Consider the following 19,380-nt stretch of genomic DNA (forward strand, 5'->3'; position numbering starts at 1 on the left):
AAAAAAAAAAAAAAAAAAAAAAAAAAAAAAAAAAAAAAAAAGAAAATGAAAAACTATTTCAGAAAATAATATCAGATGAGTTCCTATACTAAAGTTATTGGGATTCAAAATTCAAAAAAGGAGAAAGTTCATCTAATTCAGGGGGAGGGGACATCAATGAAAGTGGTGTTTGTTACAGCAGGAGAATGAGCAGGCTTTCATCAGTTAGTAGGAAGGAAGGAAATTTCTTATGGAAGAAAAGGCACCTGGCAAAGGCTCAGAGGTAGCAAAGCACAAGGCATGTATTGTGCTATCAGCCTCTTTGCTTATCATCATTTTATTTTGGGAACTCTCCCTCCCCACATGGAAGGGCTGTCAATCACATCTCTTCTGCCATGGGAAGGGACAGGTGACCCAAGCCGGCTAATCAGAGAACTCTGCCTTCTAGGCCATAGTGATTGGTTCAGGGACGTGAATAGGACCAAGCCAGGCCAGAGTGCTTCCTGAGACTGATTCTGGCTGTGCAAAGAAATGCTGTCTTCTCTTTTCTCTGGCACGTCGTTCTGACAGGATGATATCAGCCCATAGCTACCGAGCCATGTGGGAAAGTACCACTGAGAATGATGTCAACTCAGAGAACAACAGGGCTATGAAATCATGAAAGAGTGAAAGTGAGTACTGACAACATTGCTTGATCTCCTGGATCAATCCACACCTGAAGCTAATGCCCAGCTTTCTGAGATACATACAGCCCCAATGTTCCCTTTATTTACTTAGGCTACTTTAAGATAGATTTCTATCTCTTGCAATTTAGAGAATCTTGACCACCATAACTAGGGACTAGTGAATAAGTGAGCCTGGTCAGCGTTTCGGAGGATTCAGTGGGAGAAATATGGAGTGTTCATTGCAGCGTTGTTAATTACTGGCACTGTCCAGGAAAGAGAGAATGTAAACACCATGCTACCATTCCTGACAATTCATGAAAGGAAAAAAATACTGTACTGAGGAACTGCTTACCAGGCTGGAAAATAAAATATGAACAAGAGCCGGAACTGCCAGGGAGCTACACATGCCATCACCATCAACACCCACCCCCTCAGCCCGCTGCCCCCACGTAGAAGTCCCTCCCTGCATGCAAAAGAGAACGGCGTCAAACACACACCAGCCACAGGAGGTAGAGAGCAAGGATGACTTGCAGAGGGGCTGACCAGACCATGTTAATGTAAGTTGCCAAGTCCATGAACCTCTGAGCGTCCACAGACATAAGGTTGACGATCTCCCCGACCGTTGAGGATTTTCTAGCTGAATTGCTGATCACCAGGGCCTGTGGGACAAAGGAGAGGAAGAGTGGGTGAGTGTGGTGGGTGAAGAGGCCTGACTCTTCCTCCAGGCCCACAGAGAGAAAGGAGACTCTCAGGGGTAGAAATGCTGCAGAGTTTTGCTCCGCCCCTCCCGATTTACCTGTCCGCCCAGGACGCGTGTGTCCTCTCTCAAAGCCTACGTTCTTATCCATGGCACTTTTATTTTGGGAACTCTCCTTCCTCAAACCGAAGGGCTGTCAATTACATCTCTTCTCCATGAGAGAGGACATGTGACCCACGCTGGCCAATCAGAGACCTCTGCCTCCTGGACCGCAGTGATTGGTTCACTGCCTTCCAACCTTGAACTCGACTGGCAAGGGACACTAGGCATCCTCCAAACCAGGGTTTCACAAGCTTTAATGTGCACAAACACAGCCAGGGTTTTGTTTTGTTTGTTTTGTTTTCTTTTCTTTTGTTTGAGGGTAATGGGGGAGGTTGTTTCAATGTAGCTTCAGATTCTGCAGGTCTGAGGTGCAGCCTTGGATTCTGCATTTCTACCATACTCCCAGGCTGTGCTGATGCTGCTGGTCCCAGATCCCACTGAAGGACGGAGGGTCCAGGCCAGGGTCTCAAAACCTTGGTGTTCTTGACATCTGGGGCCAGATACTTCTTTGGGGGGCTGTCCTGTGCCCTCACCCCTAGTTGGGACAACCGAAAATGCCTCCAGATATTGTCATACATGCCCTAGGGAGGGGCAAATCTCCCTGGCAGAGAACTGCTGGTCTGAGTCACTGGCCCTCCAACATGGCCCCACACTATCAACTGGGGAGTTTTAAAAACACTAACACATTAGCCAGGCGTCGTGGTGCCTGCCTGTGGTCCCAGCTACTTGGGGGGCTGAGGTGCCAGGACTGTTTGAGCTTGGGAGGTGGACGCTGCAGTGAGCCAAGATCGTGCTACTGCACTCCAGCCTGGGTAACAGAGCAAGACCCTATTTCAAAAAATAAAAATAAACAAACAACAAAAACACTGACACCTGGGTCCAACCTTAGCAATCTCAATTTAACTGAATCTGGTGCAACCTAGGTGTCAGGAAGTTTTTTGTTTTTTGACACAGGGTCTCCTTCTGTCAGACAGGCTGGAATGCAGGGGTGCAATCAGGACTCACTGCAGCCTCCAGCTCCTGGGCTCAAGCGATTCTTCTGACTCAACGTCCTGAGTAGCTGAGACTACAGGTGCTCACCACCATTCATGGTGAATTTTTTTATTTTCTGCAGAGCCGGGGTCTTGCTATATTGACCAGGCTGGTATTGAACTCCTGCCTTCAAGTGATTCTCCCACCTTGGCCTCCCAAAGTGCTGGGATTACAGGCATGAGCTACAGTGCCCGGCCTTCATCGGTTTTTTAAGCTCTCCAGGTGACTCTAACTCACACACAGGCCACAGAATCACTGATCTAGTTCATCTTTCCCAAGTACGTTGCAAGACTGTCTCTTCCTGATCTATGCACCAAGTAGTTTCCTTGCCCTTGAGACCAAAAAAAAAAAATTTATAGAGACCAAGAAGGTAATTTGGTTCCTTTGAAGTTGGATGTGCACAAATGCCTACTACATACTCTCATCATGCAGAGAATGTGCCACCTGCTCAGTTCAAATTAAGACTGACAACAGGCTGGGAGTGGTGGCTCACGCCTGTAATCCCAGTACTTTGAGAGGCCGAGGCAGGCAGATCACCTGAGGTCAGCAGTTCGAGACCAGCCTGGCCAACATGGCCAAACCCCGTCTCTAGTAAAGATACAAAAATTAGCCAGTTATGGTGGCGGATGCCTGTAATCCTAGCTACTCAGGAGGGTGACGCAGAGGAATTGCTTGAACCTAGGAGGTGGAAATGGCATTGAGCTAAGATCATGACACTGCACTCCAGCCTGGCAGACAGAGTGAGACTCTGCCTCAAAAAAAAAAAAAGAAAAGAAAAAAAGTGACAAGAAGCTGAAACACAGAATGTTAACCACAGATCCAGAATCTGAACTTCAATTTCCCCACATCAAGGGCCACTGATCCATCTAAAAAACTCAATTACCCACAGCTGATACACAGGGACATCTACACGCCAACCCTTGAAATCAGCTTTGATGAGGTACAATGCCTGACGGTCACTGTCCCTGCCACATGTGGTCATGGAGGCCACCATCATCCTACTGCTGCAGAAGCTGGGCTGGAAGTCCCCAGGCTGGCACTCTGGAGTAACCCAGGGCTGCAGGAGGGGATATCAAAATCAGGCCACAGGCCAGTGGCACAGCCTCCCCTACCTTGCGATAGACAGCCCCGATGACCGCGGTCTTGATCCTCATGCCGCTGACGAAGCAGATATGGAAGTACTGGTGCAGCAGGAGGGTCTGCAGGCAGGCGCTGACGAATAGCAGCACCGTGTAGAAGTAGCCCTGCCAGTCTGGGGCCGTGGTGTCATTCACAAAGTTGATGAGCAACCTGCGAAGGAGCAAAGAGACGGCCTGGGATGACTTGTGACACGTGGGGGCAGGGAAGAGGGCTTCAGTGTTGGCATTGCAACTTTCTCCTGAGCCAGCTGAGCAAGATACTATCACTCCAGTTTCACAGATGGAAAAACACGTCCACAGTGGTGATTGCCGCTGTGCAGGTGGCCCAAAGTGCTCACAGCAGAGGTCTCTGGCTTGGGATTTTGCACTAATTGCTCTAGCTCTATCTCATCATCAGCAAGTCACCCAAAAGGAATTGCACAGGGAACACAAGGAAACAGAATGAGAGAGGGAAAGAGAATGACTGTGAGGCCCCAGCGTGACAGAGCAGCAGAGAACAGGGGAAGAGGGAGGCCACCTCCCTTCTGACTCCCCGGTTTTTGGTTACAGTTTTGTTTTGTTGTGTGTGTGTGTGTGTTTTTTTTTTGAGACAAAGTCTTGTTCTGTCGCCAAGGCTGGAGTTCAGTGGTATGACCCCTGCTCAATGCAACCTGTGCCTCCTGGGTTCAAGCAATTCTCCTCCCTCAGCCTCCCAAGTATCTGGGATTACAAGTGTGTGCCACCACACCAGCTAATTTTTGTATTTTCAGTAGTGATGGAGCTTCGCCATGTTGGCCAGGCTAGTGTGGAGCTCCTGACCTCAGGTGATCTGCCTGCCACAGCCTCCCAAAGTGCTGGATTACAGGCATGAGCCACCGCGCCCAACCCTGGTTGCAGTTTTTTCATGAAATCTGCTGGCATTTCCTTGCTCTTGGTTTTCCAAGATAATGCCATATCCTCCCCATTTGGGTTTCAGGGGACCCTAGTGGGTTTCTGTTACTTGTAACCAAAGTAGTTTTCACTAAGACGGTAATTAAGTAAAGCATAAAGCAAAGCTGGGCAGTGATGGTGGCTTACCTCTGCAATCCCAGCACCTCAGGAAGCCAAGTCAGGAGGATCACTTGAAGCCAGGAATTCCAGACCAGCAGCCTGACCAACAAGGTAAGACCCTGTCTCTATTTTTTTTTTTTTTTTTCCAAAAAAGGTAAGCTGGTAAAAATGGAGACACCTGACTATGAGCACGCTTCAGGACCCTGGGGTTATGAGTGATGCAAATGAAAGATCCAACCAAAGGAGGCAAAACGGAGCCCACCTGGAAGGGAAGGGGTCTTACTTCAAGATCTCCGGACCAGCAAACATCATCAAGTCATGGATGGCCTTAAAGAAAAAGCTCATGAGGAAGTAGGGCCCGAAGGTCTTGTATAAGACCTTAAACAGGGAGGGATTCCACTCCTTCTGTGGAGACTTGACGATCAAAGCCTCCACCTCCTCATTCACATCCACCTTGGAACTCCCTTTCGGCTTGGCAGGATCCTTGGAGGAGTACACGACCTTCACGGGCTGCCTGGAACACAAGGAGGTAAAGCCGTTGTGGGGTCTGCCACAGACACAGCCCCCCCACCGAGGCAAACAGCCAGAGGATGTCACCCCTCAGGGGTGGCAGAGTCAAAGATGAAAAGCCCAAGGAGAGGGGCAGGTCAGCACAGTGATTACACACACGGTCTGGAGAGCCACCATTGCCAACTAGGGCTTGGCCACTGGCCAGCTGCATGGCTTCAGGCAAGGTCCTTAAGCTCTCTGGGCCTCAGTTTCCTCCCCTGTGAAATGAGGATAAAAGTAGGACCTACCTCCAAGGTAGGTAAGATTAACTGAGTTGAACAAGTGAAAGACATAGAGAAGTGATGGCTCCAAACTGATCTAGAGTCAAGGCAATCTCTATCAGAAGCCCAGCTGGCTTCCTGGGAGAAATGAATGAGCTAACCCTAAAATTAATATGGAAACTTAAGGACCCAGAACAGCCAAAAAGAAGAACCAAGTGGGAGGATTCACACTTCTTGATTTCAAAACAATACGAAACAACAATCACGGCAGGGCGCGGTGGCTCACGCCTCTAATCCCCGCACTTTGGGAGGCCAAGGTGGATGGATCACTTGAGGTCAATCCGAGACCAGCCTGGCCAACATGGTGAAACCCTGTCTCTACTTAAAGTACAAAAATTAGCCAGGCATGGTGGCAGGCACCTGTAATCCTAGCCACTTGGGAGGCTGAGGCAGGAGAATTGCTTCAACCTGGGAGGCAGAGGTTGCAGTGAGCTGAGATCATGTCATTGCACTCCAGCCTGGGTGACAGAGCAAGACAATGTCTTGGGGAAAAAAAAAAAAAAGTAAAAAACAACAACAATCATCAAGACAGGCAAAGGGACAGTCACGTATAGATCAGTGCGAAAGAACAAAGCGTCCTTGCCAGTTGTGGTGGCTCACGCCTGTAACCCCAGCACTTTGGGAAGCCAAGGCAGGAGGATCACCTGAGGTCAGGAATTCAAGATTAGCCAGGCCAACATGGTGAAACTCTGTCTTCAAAGAAAAAAAAAAATTTATTTGACTGGGGGTGGTGGTTTATGCCTGTAATCCCAGCACTTTGGGAGGCCGAGGTGGGTGGATCACTTGAGGTCATGAGATTGAGATCATCCTGGCCAACATGGCAAAACCCCATCTCTACTAAAAACAAAGAATTATCCAAGCACGGTAACAGATGCCTGTAATCCCAGCATGGGAGGCCTAGGCGAGAGAACTGCTTTATCCAGGAGGAAGAGGAGATTGCAATGAGTCAAGATTTCGCCACTGCACTCCAGCCTCGGGGCCAGAGCAGGACTCTGTCTTAAAAAGCAAATCAAGTTGACTGTGATGATGACTGCACAACTCTGTGAACACACTAAATATCAGTGAACTGTACTGTCCACTTACATACATCGTGTGGTATATGAATATCTCAAAAAGCTGTCATCAGAAAAGTAGTCTTCATTTTACAGGGATTTTTTTTCTTTTTTTCGGAACAGAGTCTTGCCCTGTTGCCCAGGCTGGCATGCAATGGTGCAATCTCGACTCAATGCAACCTCTGCCTCCTGGATTCAAGCAATTCTCCTGCCTCAGCCTCCTGAGTAGCTGGGATTACAGGCATGCGCCACCACGTCCAGCTAATTTTTGTATTTTTTACTAGAGACAGGGTTTTCACCATGTTGGTCAGGCTGGTTTGAACTCCTGGCCTCAGGTGATCCATCTGCCTTAGCCTCCCAAAGACAGATTCTGTCTCTTGCTGTCTTATACAGACCTTTTGATTATTTGGGAAATTGAGTTTCTTCTCTATCAGGAAAAAAAAAAAAGGTTTCTTAGTCTTAAAACCTTTTAATTGGCAGGGCGCGGTGGCTCATGCCTGTAATTCCAGCACTTTGGGGGGCCAAGGTGTGTGGATCACCTCAGGTCAGGAGTTCAAGACCCTAGCCTGGCCTACATGGTGAAACTGCGTCTGTACTAAAAATACAAAAAATCAGCCCTGCATGGTGGCAGATTTCCATAACCCCAGCTACTCGGGAGGCTGAGGCAGAAGCATAACTTAAACCTGGGAGGCAAAGGTTGCAGTGATCCAAGATCAGACTATTGCACGCCAGCCTGGGCAACAAGAGCAAGATTCCATCTCAAAAAAAAAAAAAAACACCTTTTAATTATCACTTTGGATAAATGGGTATTATTTTACAGTGACTTATGATCTTATTTTGATTAAGTGCTTAATACCTCTGTCATACTTGACAGGCATCCTGAAATCAAATGTCTTTTTTTTTTTTTTTTTTTTTTTTTTTTTTTTTTTTTTTTTTGAGACAGGGTTTATGTCCCTCAGGCTGGAGTGCAGGCGCACAATCTCGGCTCACTGCAACCTCCGCCTCGCAGGTTCAAGCGATTCTCCTGTCTCAGCCTCCCAAGTAGCTGGGATTACAGGTGTGTGCCACCACACTCGACTAATTTTTGTATTTTTAGTAGACACGGGGTTTCACCATGTTAGCCAGGCTGGTCTTAAACTCCTGACCTCAGGTGATTCACCCACCGTGGCTTCCCAAAGTGCTAAAATTACAGACATGAGCCACTGTGCCCAGCCGACAGTTCGTTCTTGTACATCACTTAGTATTCAGTTGCACAGATGCACATAATGGGTACATCTGTCTGTTCCCTTGCTAATTGATGTCTGGCTTACCTCCAGTTTGGGTTATCATAAAGTAGCTAAGAACGTTCCTCCAGCCTTTTATGAACATATGTTCTTAGCTCTCTTGGGTGGCTATCTGGGCAGAGGGTGGCTGGCTGTATGGTCACTATGTCTAACTTTAAAAAAGAAACTGCCAAACTCTTCCAGGGTTACAGAAGCATTTTACATTCACACCAGAAGCCACAATCCAAAATGGCCCTAACTCTGCGTGGTGACACACAAAAGAGAACGTAAAACTGTTACACACAAACCAATGAAGCACTGGGTTTTTTAACCCACAGGCAGAAGCAGGGAGATCGCGCACCTGCTTTTCGGGATTTTTGTTGTTATTTTGAGATGGAGTGCACTCCCAGGCTGGAGTGCAGTGGTACGATCTCAGCTCACTGCAACCTCCGCTTCCCAGATTCAAGCAATTCTCATGCCTCAGCCTCCCAAGTAGCTGGGATTACAGGCAAGCACCACCACACCCAGCTAATTTTTGTATTTTTTAGTAGAGATGAGGTTTCATCATGTTGTCCAGGCTGGTCTCAAACTTATGACCTCAGGTGATCCTCCCACCTTGACCTTCCTAAGTGCTTTGATTATAGGCATAAGCCACCATGCCCCACCACATCCGTTTCACAAGGAGTCACTCAAAGGTGAAGACAGGTGGTAAAGGGGTCCAAGAAGCCAAGCAGACCCCCCAGCCCAGGCCTCCCTCACCTGGTCCCCGAGCCTAGGACACCCAGCAGCCCAGAGCTGCACGGGCTGCATTCCCTTCCCCGGTTAACTAAAGGGATCTGGGCATAAGGGGTCAGGAAATTCCAGCCTAGGACAGGGTTGTCCTTGTCACTCTCTTCAGGTCCACAGTGGTTACAGCTGCCAGATCTGGCCTATGCCTCTGGGAATAAAGTAAGTGATCCTTCTAGCAATGTCTCTGGGAAATGATGCCCTGGCCCCAAGCTGAGCATCCCTAAACACCAAGGTACTCACAGAGCCAGGCCCCTCTCAGGTGGCCCACTTTCAAGCCCAATGAGCCAGTTCTCACCACACCCTCCCTGGCAGGATGGAAGTGTACAGGTGAATAAATAAAACTTGTACAGCTGAACCTACCCAGTGTTTACTCAGGACTAGGGCACAGCTTTTTATGGCTTGTATCTCACTGAATTCTCAGAAAATGCGCCGACTGAAAAAGGGAGGCTCCTGTCAGGCACAGTGGTTCATGCCTGTAATCCCAACACTTTGGGAGGCCAAGGTAGGTGGACTGCTTGAGCTCAGGAGCTAAGAACGGCCTGGGCAACATGGCGAGACACCATCTCTACCAAAAAAAAATTAGCCAGGTGTGGTGGCACATGCCTGTAGTCCCAGCTACTTGGGAGGCTGAAGTGGGAGGATCACTCCAGCCTAGGCAATGGAGGTTGCAGTGATCTGAGATGGAGCCACTGCACTCCAGCCTGGACAAAAGAGACCCTGTGTCAAAATAAACAGACAAAATGAAGGCTCCCAGGGAGGCATGAAGGGATTTCATGGACAGGCTTCCTGGTCCCCATCCAGGTCTCCCTGCCTTCACTCTCGTCCCTAATATCCACCTTCCCCAGGGCAGCCTGGGTTGTTATAAACCAGATCTCAGCTGGGTATGGTGGCTCACACCTCTAATCCCAGCTACTTGGGAGGCTGAGGCAGGAGGATCGCCTGAAGCCAGGAGTTGGAGACCAGCCGGGGCAACATAGTGAGACCTGTCTCTATAAAAGAAAATTTAAAAAGGCCAGGCACGGTGGCTCACACCAGTAATCCCAGCACTTTGGGAGGGATCACCTGAGGTTGGGAGATTGAGACCTGCCTGACAAACATGGAAAAACCCCATCTCTAATAAATATACGAAATCAGCCAGGTGTGGCGCATGCTTACAAACCCAGCTACTCTGGAGGCTGATGCAGAAGAATCACTTGAACCTGGTGGCGGAGGTTAAGGTGAGCCAAGATCATGCCATTGCAGTCCAGCCTGGGCAACAAGAGCAAAACTCTGTCTCAAAAAAAAAATGAATAAATAAGAAATAATAAATAAATAAGTCAGGCACGGTGGTATGCACCTGTAATCCCAACTACTATGGAGGGTACAGTGGGAGGATTGCTTGAGCCCGGGATTTTCAGGCTGCAATGAGCAGTGATCACGCCCCTGCAATCCATCCTGGGCAACAGAGGAAGACCCTGTCTCTAAAATAAAGAAATACAACAGAACTCATGTCACACCACTGCCCTGCAGAAAAGCTACCTCTGTGTTCTCACTGCACCTGGAATCCCACCCTAACTCTCAGAGGAGACCCCTGCGAATCCTTCTCCAGCTTCGTCGCCTCCCTTTCTCCCCCTCATTGACTCTGCTTAAGCCACATGAGCCCCCTGCTGCACCTCGAGCCTCCTCAGGGCCTTTGCATTGGCTGTTCCCTCTACCTGGAAAGCCCTTCCTTCTCCAAATAGACACAAGACTCACTTCCTCCTTCTATACAAGTCTCTGCTTACATGTGACCTTCTTAAAATAAACGTACCTGGGCAGCTGGGCATGCTGAACAAACACACTTCAAAAAGCAAGAACACTCAGTATGCTGGATGCTCAGAAAGAGGCAGAGAAAATGAGATCAACTCAGGGAGGAACAGGCACATGCTCACCAAGGGTCAAGGCCACACTGGGTAGAACTCTGACCACTCTATCTAAAACACCTCCCTCAGCCAGTCACAGGAGATCATGCCTGCAATCCCAGCACTTTGGGAGGCCAAGGCAGGAGGATCACTTGAGGTTAGAAGTTCTAGACCAGCCTGGCTAACATGGTGAAACCCTATCTCTATTAAAAATACAAAAATTAGCCAGGTATAGTGGCACGCACCAGTAATCCCAACACTTTGGGAGCCCAGGGCAGGAGAATCGCTTGAACATGAGAGGCAGAGGTTGCCGTGAGCTAAGATCACATTACTGCACTCCAGCCTGGGCAACAGAGACTCCATTTCCAAAAAAAAATAAGTTCTCATTTCTTCATTTTTATCTCACCCCAACACTATCATTCTCCAAAGCTTCTCATCATGCATGTTTCACTACCAACACCCTATCTCTCACACAAAATGTCAATGGCACCCAGCAAGAGTGTCTGTTGGCCGGGCACAGTGGCTCATGCCTGTAACCCCAGCACTCTGGGAGGCCGAGGGGGCTGGATCATGAGGTCAGGAGATTGAGACCATCCTGGCCAACATGATGAAACTAACAATAAAAAATTAGCTGGGTGTGGTGACACATGCCTGTCATCCCAGCTCCGCAGGAGGCTGAGGCATGAGAATCACTTGAACCCAGGAAGCAGAGGTTGCAGTGAGCTAAGATGGTGCCACTACAGTCCAGTCTGGTGACAGAGGCGAGACTCCATCTCAAAAAATAAAAATAGTGTTTGTTTTGGTCCACTGTCTGAACCCTCAAGGACTAAACATCACTAAGCACAAAAACAGTCAGTTTCATCCACTCCATGAATTCACGAATTAAGGGCCAGGTCAGTGGAGGAGCTTCTTGATTCAAACTCTGTCCTCCTCCCGAGGCTCTCCCTCTCCCACGGTGTCTCTGGCAACGTGCTCGCTTGGCAAGCTCCAGGGAACACAAAGGTGGGACATCCTTCTTCCATGAGAGGAAGCCGAGCCAGGCAATCAGCAGAGACGTGAGTGATGAGGAATGCTGACGCCCACGGAACATATGTGCCCTTGTTAGTGTGGGGGAGGGACGACGCTGCAGGTGACGCTGAAGGAATACTGGCGAGAGCTGCTGCTCGGGATCAACTTGGCTGGGTTAGGGGATACCCAGATGGCTGGTAAAGTGTTATTTCTGGGTGTGTCTGTGAGGGTGTTTCCAGATGACTGAAATGTTTCCACTGGCATTTGAATCAGTGGACTCAGTATGGAGGATCCATCCTCACCCTATATGAGTGGGCACCACCTAATCAGCAGAGGGTCCAGATCAACAAAAAGTCAGAGAAATGACAAATTCATGGGATCTCTCTTCTGTGGCCAGGATGTCATCCTCTCCTGCCCCTGGACTTCAAAACTCCAGGCTGTCTGGCCTCTGGACTCTGAGACTTACCCCAATGACTCCAGGTTCTCAGACCTTTGGTTGTCGACTGAGAATTCCATCAGCTTCCCTGGGTCTGAGATCTTCAAACTTGGCCTGAGCCATACTACCAGCTTCCAGCTTCTCCAGCTTGCAGATGGCCTAGCATAGGACCTCTCCATAATCACATGATCCAGTTTGCCTAGCAGACCCCCTCTCACCCTCAATCCATCTACTCATCCATCATCTATCAATCATCCATCCATCTATCATCTATGCATTTATCTATCACCCATCCATTTATCTATCACCCATCTATCTATCATCTTGATTCAAACTCTGTCCTCCTCCCAAGGCTCTCCCTCTCCCATGGTGTCTCCTGCAACCTGCTCTCTCCTGCCATAGGACATGAGAATCTCCTTGGAGGGACATGTGCCTGACCCTCCCTAAGTCAATCTCACTTTCTCTGCCTCTTTCTGAGCATCTGGCATCCTAAGTGTTCCACCTATCATGTATCCATCCACCATCCATCCATCTATCATCTAATCTATCACTTATCCATCCATCCATCCATCCATCCTACTAGTTCTGTCTCCATGAAGAACTGCAATAAACAGGGACCCCACCTCTGCCTGCCAAGAACCTTCAACTGGGTCATGGACATGGGCCATTTCCTTAGGATGCTCAGCCACGGAGGCCCCAGCTCTATCCGCCTCCCACAAGACAATTTCTCCCATCACCCGGACCACCCAAACAGCCTCCCACCAGAGTCATCAGGTCCTCTGCTGATGTCCTAGTGGCTGGCACCATAGATGTCCTAGATTCCCACCTGCCATCTGGGTCTGACTGAAGGCCTGTATCCTGGGCATCCCCGGAATAGAATGAGGAACCGAACCCAGGTCTGGGGTTTTTCTCTGCAAGGCCAACGGCTCTGTGGAGAATCCAATGCACCAGACTGGCCCCATCACAGCTTACCATAGTAACCTTACCCCAGAATAAGCAACAGGAACAAAGACAGCCGCCCCACTACCCCATGGCCGAAATCCACTGCCTTCGTGTCACCTGCAATTTCATGTTCTGGCAATTCCGGGCTAAGGATGCATCTTACATCCTTGTTTAACTGGCAGTTGCTTTTCCTTCTAACTGTTACACAGAATAATAACTTATCATGCAACTGATGTGTCTTAGATTTCATGGGTTAAGTTACGTGCAGGGGAGGCCCTGGCCTGATTCCCAAAAGAATGACAGAGGTCGCACAGTGAGACATGCCTTCCATAGCGGGTAGAGTCTAAAATCCAGTGTAGCCAAAATCACTCATGAATTGACCCTCTTTGGCTAAAGAGACATACATGGTCAGCTGGGCACAATGGACAGAAGCACTTCAAATAGCAGGAACATGCGGGATGCCAGAGGCTCAGAAAGACACAGAAAAAGTGAGACTGACTCAAGGAGGGACAGTCACGTGCCATGGCATCAACTGCTGGCTTCTTTTCTGAGATGGAGTCTCGCTCTGTCTCCCAGGCTGCGATCTTGGCTCACTGCAACCTCTGCCTCCAGGGATCAAGCAATTCTCCTGCTTCAGGCCCCTCAGTAGTTGAGATAACAAGCGTGCGCCACCACGCCCAGCTATTTTTTGTATTTTTAGTAGATATGGGGTTTCACTGCCTTACCCGGGCTGACCTCGAACTCCTGATCAACTGATTTGCCCACCTTGGCCTCCTAAAGTTCTAGGATTACAGGCATGAGCCACCATGCCCAGCTTCTCTCTTATTTTCTACCCACTAGCCTTAATGACTTGTGAGATTCTATTCCATTTGCCAGAAAAGCAAACTGAGGCCCAGAGGAGAAGTGAGGCATCTTGCCCAATACCATAAGGCTGGTAACAGGCAGCACTGCCAGGGCTGCAGCCTGGGTTAGGCCACAGGGGTGGCAGGAGGTGACTGGGGCATCCTGGAGGACAAGGAAACTCACACTTACTTCCTACACTTGGCAAATTCCTTCTTCCAGTTCTTTACCAAAACAGGCACGACTCGTTCCGATATGTCTTCCTTGTTTAAGGACCAGAGGTCACTGCTCTCCAGGGGCTGGCGGTACCCCTGAACCATCAACCTGGGGCCAAGACACAAGGCGGGTAGGCAATGAGAGTCGAGGAGGAGGAGGAGGACGGGGCTAACTCACCCCACACGCCTGCTGATGCTGCTCCCCTCCCCAGCACAACTGCCCATGGCAAACGAAGGCAGCCTCACAGCTGGGGAAGTCCAAATGTGGATGGACATTTGCAGATATTACAAGGAAATTACAGCTCGTTCTGTTGGGTCATGCAGGAAAAAATGGCTTTGTTTTCGGAGGGGGTGTGCATACAAAATATTTAGAAAATAAGATGATTTAGGATGGAAGTATCAGGATGGCTCTAATTTACTTTTTTTTTTTTTTTTAATCATTCATTCATTCACTTTTGGTGACAGGGTCTTGCTGTGTCACCCAGGATGGAGTGCAGTGATGCCATGACAGCCTTCTGCAGCCTCCAGCTCCCCGCCTAGAGCAATCCTCCCACCTCAGCCTCCCGAGTAGCTGGGACTTCAGGTATGAGCCATTATAACTAGCTAATTTTTTTTATTTTTTATGTTTGTAGAGACAGAGTCTCCCTATGTTGCCCAAGCTGGTCTTCAGCTCCTGGGCTCAAGCAATCGTCCTACCTTGGCCTCAAGAAGTGCTGGGATTATAGGCATGAGCCACCATGTCCCGCCAACTTTTTAAAATTTCACATTAAAAACGGCTGATATGGGCCAGGCCCAGTAGCTCATGCTTATAATCCTAGCACTTTGGGAGGCTGAGGTGGGAGGACTTCCTGAGCCCAGGATTTTCAAGACCAGCCTGGGCAACATAGGGTGACTATCTCTACAAATGGTAAAAATAAAAAATCTAGCCAGTCAAAATGGCTCACAACTCTAGTCCCAGCTCCTAGGGAGGCTGAGGTGGGAGGATTGCTCGAAGCCAGGAGGTGGAGACTGCAAGGAGCTGTGATCATGTCACTGCACTCCAGCCTGGGCCACAGACACAGACCCTATAAATAAAAGAAAAATAGTAACAGGTTGAGGGGGGAAAAAAAACACAAAAAGGCTGTCATGACAAAGCATTAGCAATCATGAAATCTGGGTGATGAGCTTACTGAGTTTTGTTACATGAGTCTTTCTATGTGACTCTACCCAGGCTGGATTACAGTGGTGCAATCTAGACTCACCGTAACCTCCGCCTCCTGGGTGCAAGAGATTCTCCTGCCTCAGCCTCCCAAGCAGCTGGGGTTACACGCACCTACCACCACACCCGGCTACTTTTTGTATTTTTAGTGGAGACAGGGTTTTACCACATGGGCCAGGCTGGTCTCAAACTCCTGACCTCAGGTAATCCACCCACCTCGACCTCCCAAAGTGCTAACGTTACAGGCGTCAGCCACCGTACCCAGCCGACTCAACACTTTTATAATTAAAAAGTAAAACATTTTTGTTTTAAATAATTTCAAACTCCTTTTAAAAATTACTCAAATTATACTAAGAATTCACTCAACTCAGCACTGTTAACATGTTGCCACGTTTGCAGTATCATTCTCCATCCACTGTCACGCATACATACACATGCAAACACATGATCTTTTCATAAACCATTTCAACAGTTAAAGGCCTGGCACTGGCTGGGCGCTATGGTGCACGCCTGTAATGCCAGCACTTTGGTAGCCTGAGGCGCATGAATCACGAGGTCAAGAGATCGAGAACATCCTGGCCAACATGGTGAACTCTGTCTCTACTAAAAATAGAAAAATCTGCTGGGCATCGTGGCACACGCCTGTAGTCCCAGCTACTCGGGAGGCTGAGGCAGGAGAATAGCTTGAACCCAGGAGGCAGAGGTTGCAGTGAGCTGAGATCACGCCACTGCACTCCAGCCTGGGAGACAGTAAGACTCCTCCTCCCAAAAAAAAAAAAAAAAAAAAAAAAAAGCCAGGCATGGTGGCTCACACCTGTAATGACAGCACTTTGGGAGGCGGAGGTGGGTGGATCACCTGAGGTCAGGAGTTTGAGGCCAGGCTGGCCAACATGGTGAAACCCCATCTCTACTAAAAATACGAAAATTAGCCGGTTATAGAGGTGTAGGTCTATAATTCCAGATGCTTGTGAGGCTGAGACAGAAGAATCGCCTGAACTCAGAAGGTGGAGGTTGCAGTGAGCTGAGATCACGCCACGCACTCCAGCCTGGACGACAGAGCGAGACTCTGTCCCCACCCCCCCTAAAAAAAAAAGTTAAGATGTAGGCTCTACATGTCTTCACCCCCAAAAAACTAGGGGTATCCCCTTGTAATCCAGGACATGCTCTTACGTAACTAGAGCACAATTTTCCAAAACAAGAATGAAAGTTATTAGCATGCATCCAGGGTCCTGCAGTCATATACCAATTACATCAACTGTCCCAGTGCCGCTCTTTAATAGTAATTTGAAAAAATTAAGACACCTAATTTTTTTAAAAAGATGTTTGTAAAAAGTTCATAAAGACAAGGATGAGACCAGGCATGGTGGCTCACTCCTATGATCCCAGCACTCTGGGAGGCTGAGGCGGAGGAACCACTTGAGCTCAGGAGTTGGTTAGCAGCCTGGGCAGCATGGTGACACTCGTCTCTGCAAAAAAATACAAAAATCTGCTGGGCATGGTGGAGCGTGCCTGTAGTCCCAGCTACTTGGGAGGCTGAGGTGGGAGCATCACCCTGAGCCCAGTACATCAAGATTGCAATGAGCTACGATTGTGCCTCTGCACTCCAGCCTCAGCGACAGAGGAAAAGCCTGTCTCCAAAAGAACAAAAATGATGCATATTAGGGGGGAAAAAGATTCTTCAAACAATCCCCAGTAAGACATTGACAATGGGCAGAAAAAGATGTACAAGAAGAGGACCAGAAGGTAGGTGGGCACAGTGGCTGAGTCCTGTCATCCCAGCACTTTGGGAGGCCAATGCAGGTACATCACCTGACGTCACAAGTACAAGACCAGCCTGACCAACATGGAGGAACCCCATCTCTACTAAAAAGACACAAATTATCCAGTGGTGTTGGTGGCACATGCCTGTAGTGCCAGCTATCTGGGAGGCTGAGGCAGGAGAATCACTCGAACCCAGTAGGCAGAGGTTGTAGTGAGCTGAGATCACGCTACTGCACTCCAGCCTAGGAGATAGAACAAGACTTCATCTCAAAAAAAAAAAAAAAAAGACTAGAGGGACGTATACTAAAATGTAGACAGTGGTTGCCTCTGGCTGTTTGCTTACTACTGATCTGCACAGGTGTTTTATTAACCCACATTTCCGTTGGTGAGACAGTATTATTTTTCCAAGGAGTGGGGGGCGGGAAGGGGACGATGTCAATAACTATACCTAATATTTTAAAAACCCAAATCTGCAGAGGTTTACGCCGTTCTCGGCTCATGTGTTTATCATATTCAAGTTGATGAACTTAGAGGACAGAGTAGGTGTCTCTGAGACCATGTGGCCAGCATAGGCCGATTCAAGACAACTCTGCAGAAGAGCAAAGGAAGGAGAAGTCGAGGGGGGGAGCTCAGCATGCTCATTCATTCACTCATTCATTCATTCCCCCCCACCTCCCTGAGGTCTCGGAGGCCCAGCCTTACCCTGTGATCCACCAGAAGGTGATCCTGGACAGGAAGGAGGCGCTGGACTCCGGGCAAGGATTCTAGTGGAAAGAAAGAACAGGTTAGGGAGGAAGAGGGAAAGGAGCGATTCAACTTTTCATCCAGGCCAGAGCTTGGCAAGGAGTAGTCAGTTGCCCATTCTTCCTTCAAGAGGACCAGCGTCCGCTCTATACCATTTTGTACCCCAAAAGGATTCTCTCCTAAGCTCCAGGACAAAGAAACTCATAGCAGCTCCTCCCGTTTCACTCATCAGAGTGTCTACCAGGTGCAACCAGAATACAACAAGCTATTGACCTGCCTCATCTTCTATCCCCGCAACCACCCTAGGAGCTGGTGTTACCATCATCCCCACTTCACTCATTCACTCAACAAGTATTTTCTGAGCACCTACTATGTGCTAGGCACTCTACAAGGTACTACAGGGTTGCCTTAGATCCCCACGACGACCTCATGAGTTGGTATTACTACTATCCCCACTTTCCTCATTCGGGCATTGAATATTTATTGACCACCTACTATGTGCTAGATATGCTACCAAGAGCTTATATACTTGCATTATTTTATATCCTCATGGAATTCTATAAACGTGGTATTACTATTATTTCCACTTCATTCTTTCATTCATCCAACAAGTATTTCCTGAGCACCGCCCATGTGCCAAGCACCCTGCATACAAATCTAAACAGAAATGACCCCTGCCTGTATGGAGCTTGTGGTCCACTGCAGCAATCATCTGTAATACCTGCCAACATTCTCTACTATTGATAGCTAGCTCTGTTCTAAGTGCTTTACACAAATTACCCTATTTAATCTTCATTCCCGCCTCACAAGGTAGATGAAAGTATTTTATCCCTGTTTTGCAGTTAAAAGAAACCAGGGACCAGAGATGAAATGATTTCTTCAAGGTCCCACAGCTAAAAGTGGTGGAAGCAGGATGTAAGCCACAGAGTCAGGCTCCAGAGAGAGATATGCATCTAATGACTACACCAACAAATGCAAAACTGCAACTTCTGGGCCTTGGTAGGTGCCCTTAAGGTACAGAAATACTACCAATGAGACCACGTAAGCGCATGGGGGCTGATCTGGTGCACCAAGGTCAGAGAAGTCTCCCCCAAGGAAGACAGTCAAGCTGGTGCCTGAAGGTGAGTAGAGGAGAACTCAGTGAGGAGGAAAGGCAAGGCATTCCCAGCAGACAGCTGTGTGTGCAAACGCCCAGCAGTAGAAGGAAGGATGGCAGACTCCAGGAAACAAGAGGGGACCCGAGCAGTCTACACTGAAGGCTGTGCACAGTCTACCCTGCAGGCCACATATTTTGGTCTGCATTCTAACGGCAAGGGGAAGTACTGAGAGACTCTAAGCAAGCTATCAAAGAACTTATTTCCTGCAGTTATCAAGATGAGCCCCAGCTCAACAGCATGCAGGCAAGGAAAGGGACAGACACACAGACCAAGCCTGGCTTTCAACACGGACACATCTGGGTCTAAATTCTGAAACACAAGTTTTAGCAGCAGAAGGAAGAGAGGTCACCATGCAGCCATGAGAGCTTTAGCCAAGGACTCCACTCAAAGTTCTAGCCTTGCGCAAACATAAGGCGTTTACAGAGCCGGATAAGGTAGCATACTCTCCTCAAGTGGTTTTCCATCCAAGGCTGGATGTGCTTTTTAAAAAATACTGTATCCTGCCGGGCGCGGTGGCTCAAGCCTGTAATCCCAGCACTTTGGGAGGCCGAGGCGGGTGGATCACGAGGTCAAGAGATCGAGACCATCCTGGTCAACATGGTGAAACCCCGTCTCTACTAAAA

The 19,380-nt window shown here is 48.6% G+C and overlaps 1 protein-coding gene and 1 long non-coding RNA gene across 3 annotated transcripts in view; both read right to left on the reverse strand.

The window, feature by feature from the left end:
* Positions 1–19,380, reverse strand: part of ABCC1 (ATP binding cassette subfamily C member 1) — a 202,171-nt gene that overhangs the window by 100,965 nt on the left and 81,826 nt on the right. Inside the window, exons 6-10 of the mRNA XM_017533114.2 lie at positions 17,559–17,620; positions 13,875–14,006; positions 4,927–5,157; positions 3,588–3,765; positions 1,142–1,303 (exon numbers count right to left, since the gene is read on the reverse strand). Of these exons, the coding sequence (XP_017388603.1) occupies positions 1,142–1,303; positions 3,588–3,765; positions 4,927–5,157; positions 13,875–14,006; positions 17,559–17,620 (765 nt within the window). The remainder of the gene's footprint in view (positions 1–1,141; positions 1,304–3,587; positions 3,766–4,926; positions 5,158–13,874; positions 14,007–17,558; positions 17,621–19,380) is intronic.
* LOC119471946 lies at positions 11,339–12,695 on the reverse strand. 2 transcript variants are annotated; one of them, XR_005201045.1, is made up of 2 exons: positions 12,663–12,695; positions 11,339–12,059 (listed from the first exon to the last, which is right to left on the reverse strand). It is a non-coding gene; the product is annotated as an uncharacterized LOC119471946 (long non-coding RNA). The 2 variants fall into 2 exon arrangements; XR_005201044.1 differs by having other exon boundaries at positions 12,638–12,670.

The sequence above is a fragment of the Cebus imitator genome, unplaced genomic scaffold (assembly GCF_001604975.1).
Source record: "Cebus imitator isolate Cc_AM_T3 unplaced genomic scaffold, Cebus_imitator-1.0 Scaffold4, whole genome shotgun sequence".
Lineage (NCBI taxonomy): Eukaryota > Metazoa > Chordata > Mammalia > Primates > Cebidae > Cebus > Cebus imitator.